Source organism: Austrofundulus limnaeus, unplaced genomic scaffold, assembly GCF_001266775.1.
Source record: "Austrofundulus limnaeus strain Quisiro unplaced genomic scaffold, Austrofundulus_limnaeus-1.0 Scaffold142, whole genome shotgun sequence".
Taxonomy (NCBI): Eukaryota; Metazoa; Chordata; class Actinopteri; order Cyprinodontiformes; family Rivulidae; genus Austrofundulus; species Austrofundulus limnaeus.
In genome coordinates this window covers 699668-705123 of record NW_013952544.1, presented here as the reverse complement: position 1 = coordinate 705123, position 5456 = coordinate 699668, and the positions used below count along the sequence as shown (strand labels likewise).

The window sequence follows — 5456 nt, the reverse complement described above, 5'->3', positions numbered from 1 at the left end:
GTAGCCATCAGATGTTGGGAACATTGTGGTCATAAAGGGATGGACATGGTCAGCAACAATACTCAGGTAGGCTGATGTTTTTGTGTCACGCCTGGTTTGAGGAGGAGTTTAAAGTTAGAAATGGGAAAAGCAAAAGAGGAAGACATTAGAGGAGCAGAGATGACGGGACATCCGTCTGACATGGGGGAGGAGTGGCATTCTGCCTTTTTATAGACCCTGTTGGTCTTAAAGACCCAGCTGCTCCTGGAGGGCGTGTCCAGGAACAGAATGTGACAGAGGAGGGAAAATATGGAGAGAGAAAATGAAAAATGATAGCAACAAGGAAAACAGTTTGCTCCTTGTGTTTCTTTAATCAAGCAGATCTCTTGAACCTGACCAGGCATTGTTTCCCTCCCCTCCCACTGGAAGAGGAGTGTTTGTGGAAAATCTTGGGCTGGGCAGAACTTCAGCTGGTGCTGCCAGTCAGACAGCCTCTCGGTGGATGAGGTGACATAAGCTGGATGATTTGTAAACTGAACTYGCTCTGTAGCCTCCTGGGAGAAAACAGAGAGGAGGGGGAGAGCGAAAAATAAGACGAGGAGGATCAAAACWTTCAAAATAGAAACCGTGATAACAAAACAGTTTCTTTAAACTTCAGTTTGTTGTTTCTTCTCTTGTTTCACACAACTGGTCCGACAAGTTGCAATAAATGAAACACTTTCTTCCATTACATTTTCACAACTTGAGCCACTAAATTCAGCTTTTATGTTCATTTAATTTGCAGCATTTTTATTGAATAATGGCCCCCTGTTGGTCAGGAGTAATGGCACCTTTCTTTCACAAGCTTCCTGTGCATTCTATTTAACCTCCAAATAGGCTTTTAAGAGCTTGAGTGGAGTGATAATTCACAAGCAAGTCATATAGAAATTGAACAGGAAGTTTCAAAAAGCTAGATAATTCAAAATAGATAATTAAAATGATGATAAAACATAAAAAACACAATTCAAACTAGAGAATTTTCAATTCCGGCGAATATTCAGTGTGAATGCCTAACGCTGAAACATTTTTGCTAAAAAAGCTGAAACCAAATAGGTTAAAAACAATAGCTGAAATTAGCAGAAAGGAACAGAAAGAGCATGTTTGCTGAATAAGTATAAGCAGTATAAGATGAAATTATCACAAAAAGGTGAAAATAGTTGGGGGACAAATCAAATTAGCTAAAAACACAGAAAACAGCTGAAATTAGCAGAAAGCAGCTGAAAAATATACAAAAACTTTAAATTAACTGAAGAATAGCAGAATGGCTCAAAAAGCAGCCAAATAAAAACCAAAGGAAGCTGAAATGGAGTTAAAAATAAAAAAATAAAGTTAAAACGTACTGTAAAAATTTAGTACTTAAAGAGTTTTAAGAATGTGGACAGCACCTCCATTTTTTCAATGAGAAAAAACGTCAGAAAAAGCTAAATAACTCAAAACATACAAACTGCTGAAGTACCAAATGTTGTAATCAGAATGTCCTGAAAGACCTGAATGTCTTTTATAAATAAATTGTTGAAATAGAACAAACATTGTGGAATAAGATGCTGAAAAACCCACAGAAGAAAAATGGGCGTTATGTAATGTGAATGCTTGATAAACGGTCAAACTCTCATGCAAATACGTCAACATACCTGCTGTATTAAAGCAGGAGATCTGAAAACATCGAGTTGAGTTGTTCAAACTTTATGACTCCTGTATGAAGCATAAGCCTACTCAGTGAGGATGAAACAAGCTAAAGGAAATGTACCATTTTATGGAAAAGAAAGATTTTCCTGATTTCTTAAAGGAAGGCGGGGGGCTCTTTCACATCGAAAGGCGTCAGTTGAAGTGGTTCTGACTGATTAAAATGCCTCCTGAATGCCTCCCTTTGGAAGTTTTCCAGGCAGGTCCTACTGGTAAGAGACCCCGGGACAGAACCAGAACTCGCTGGAAGGATTGTGTATCTCTGCAGAGCCAGAAGTTTCCTCTCTGGAAACTGATTGGCCACCTCCAAGTAACTGACAAGTTGGTGGGGAACTTGGATTTTTTTCTCTAATATATACATATATAAAGTTATTAGCTGCGTGTGTTTAAAAATGGCTAAATTACAGACCTTTGTATAATTAGAATTAGCATTAATGATTTAGGATTAGCATCGTGTGATCGTCCTTGGATACATCACTGTAAATTTAATCTCAGTAAGTCTTAAAATGGCTGAATAGATTTTAAAATTAACTGTGGTGGCCATCTTGAATTTTGGATTGGCATTTAGCATTTGGTAAAAAATGTTTTTGGCTACTTCTACACTAATCTTCAGCTTTGGATCATAAGTTGTGACTAGTATTTAGCATGTTTTTTTTATTATTGTTCTTAGTTATGATCACACAAAATTCCACCTTGCCATTTTGAGTTTTCAGTTCCAGGAAGCTTTTCTTTATTTGTATGTGCTTCCTACAAAAATCCTTGGCCACCCCTTGCAAAAAAATGTCTAGCTCCGCCCTGCTAACAATGTGGTCAAGAGAGCAAAGGATATTAGATTTTTTTAAGAATAAAAGAGTTACAGGTTTAATGTTGATGCTTAATTTTTTTAATGAATTCTATATGGGTTTTTTTGTGCCCTCTAAAAAAACACCTTGGCCACCCCTTGTCAAAAAGCTTAGCTCCGCCCCTGCTTGAAGGGGAAGGTGGAGAATGTTATTGTAATTGTTCTGCTAGRTTTGAACAGTTTTGCAGACTCATGAACATCAGCCCCTCTCTACTTCTAAGAATTCTTGATTTGTTGCTAATTATCCTAATTAGTTGCAAAATGCTCCTCCAGCTGTTTCTCATTTATTTTTACAGCTGTCTTTTACTCGAGACCCAACTTTTTTAAGTTGCCATYAAATTCAAAATGACTTGTTAATGACCATTTTCTCAAGTTCGCAAGTCTTGCTTTCAACATTTGACATGTTGTTTTCATTGTATTGGAGTTGGGTTTATGAAGTTTGCAAATGATTTCACTTCATTTGCATTTTTACACATCTTGAGTTTTTTTGTTTGTTTTTTTGTAATTGTACAACGCAGAGAGCAGTTGCTTGAGACTTTTTGCACTCATCTTGTGTTACAGATGTCGGAGATGCATGCACTCAGCAGGAGTGAGGACGGAGAGGCTGGTGGATGGATGAGTTAACAGACGCTGTGAGGGGAGTTGATGCAGCGAGGTGTTAATCTTGGCATTTATAAGTTTGGTGTGTGCTATCATGGACATTTGCTGRTTTTTGCACAGCTTGTGAAACCAAGAATCCCTCTGCACAACCAGAGATGTCTGGTTGATCGGTTGCCAAAATATCCTCCAGCTGCTTGATGTCTGTGCTGGCTTTTCTTTTTTTTTTTTTTATGAATGACAGAGAGCTTGTGTGCTATCTAAAAAAGGGGGACTGGCAAGGATGCCACACAAGGGGACGTCCATCAGGAGATTGTCAGAGGACCAACGCCCGATTTGATTGGCCGGCTCTGATCCGAGGATTCGTCTGTGGCCCAATCCTGATCAATTGTAGAGAAATTGTGCTCAGAAGAAAGGGTACTTATGGAGTGTGGACAAAGTCAGTGAGCCACCTGAAGTGTAGAGGAGGAGGACTTTCTTTCTTTCTTTCTTTCTTCACTGTTTTTTGTACAGTTGCTCAGAACAACCAGCCACCATGGTAAGAATCCAAAGAGAGAGGGGGACAAACAAAGACAAGAGGACAACAGTTTGGTTTTACTGAATCCTTGAGGATTTCATTGTTTTCTTCTGAAGAAGATAACAAAACAAGATGAGAGAAGATGGATAAAACATGAAGGARGTGTTCTGCTTTATCTGGAAAACTACTGGATTTCTAAAGAACTGGAGTTTACTGGATTCACTCATATTCTTGTTATTGCTACATATAGAAAACCATTTTCCTGGCTGCTAATCTGCTGTTGATCACTTTCACAGTTCATCTTTTGTTTCAAATTCTGTCGTTTTACAATCAGTGTTATTCAGACCGGAGGGAAGGAGGCAGAAGACAGAAAGCTAGCAGCTGAGTGAAGCGACAAGTCGCGCCGTCTTTTTCCAACTGTTCTAATTTTGGACGGTCACCTTGAGAAAATCCCTCCCAAATCCTCCCGCAAGTCTCACCTTAAATATAGCCTCAGAGTAAACTCAGAGGGGAGTTTGTGTGACCTTCTGTTTGTCGTAAACGTTTGAAGTTCCTGTCAAGAAAACTGAGACGTTTATTTCAAACTACAATAAGTAAACTGAGAGTAAACTGGATAAAAGTGTTTAAATTTCAAGTCTAAGTTAGATTTTCATGCTTATTCACTTCAGGGTTCCTCCAACGAAACTGAAACAGTGCTTGAGGACTTCTCTGAATTTTATTACACAAATAAATATGATTCATCCTTTAGTGCTTAGTCAGAGAAGGTCGTTATTTTACAGTTTGAAGAGGACTGAAATCAGCTTCTGTATAAAAGCTCTAAAGCTTTTTTATTCAGGTTAGAAATCTGAGCAGTGTTTCACTTTAAGAACCATTTCAACCAGCTGGTGAAAGATTCCAGTTAACGTTGCACYGATTTGAGTCTTTAGGGTTTCTTTTTTGTTAAAAAATTTGTGAAAATACAAAAGCAAATTGCAGCCAGTTAGGAGTTTTAACTAATTTAATGCAAAAGTAAATGAATTGTTGCAAACTGCAGGTTTGAATTAAAAAAAGTTAGTTCAGGCTCACGGGAGCAAAACACAATTTCTRTCTCACTCCTAATTTTGTCTTTAAAAGATTTAAGGGTTTTTAGATGATGTTATTCTTATTTTTCTCTGTAAAAAGGATAAATACGAAAAAAACATATTCTTCTTTTTATAAGTTTTAGAAACCCTTCATGTCCAACAATCCTCATTTCTTCTAATTAACTGTTTATTAGCTTTTTATAATTTTCTTTAATTTCTGTTTTTTATTTATTTATTTTTTCAGCCCACTGACGCTCAAACTGACGCCCGCTCCTTCCTAACTGAGGAGATGATCACAGGTGGGTTTTAATCTCTGTTTTTTTTAATTCACAACCATGAAACAGCAAGTAATGAACTGTAATTAKCTGTGTTGAATGTTGTGTTAGCAAAATATCAGRTGATCTCCTGGATGAGTTTTATTAAAACTCTCAGCTGACTAACTTCCTCTGTGTAGTTTACACAAACACCCGATGTTTGCTGTCACTTTGGAAGAAAAACAAAAGTCATAAAATGGAACAAACTTGTGTAGATTTTGGTTTTCTTACAGCCGTGTAAAAGTTTTAAACAAAAAACATTTAACTTTAAGAGATAATGTTTTAATTTAGCTTTGCTGCTTTCTATCTTTCTATTAAGCTGCTGTTTGTTTGTTTGTTTGTTTGTTTGTTTGTTTGTTTGTTTGTTTGTTTGTTTGTTTGTTTGTTTGTTTGTTTGTCCTTTAGAGTTCAAGGCCGCCTTCGAC

The 5456-nt window shown here is 37.2% G+C and overlaps 1 protein-coding gene across 1 annotated transcript in view; it reads left to right on the top strand.

Annotated features, from left to right (window-relative positions):
• Window positions 1-4961: 4961 nt before the first annotated feature.
• LOC106523009 (troponin C, skeletal muscle) overlaps window positions 4962-5456 on the top strand; it is a gene marked incomplete at its 5' end in the record, with an annotated part of 4717 nt that continues 4222 nt past the window's right edge. Inside the window, 2 exon segments of the mRNA XM_014016289.1 lie at window positions 4962-5016; window positions 5437-5456. Coding sequence (XP_013871743.1) covers window positions 5007-5016; window positions 5437-5456 — 30 coding nt within the window.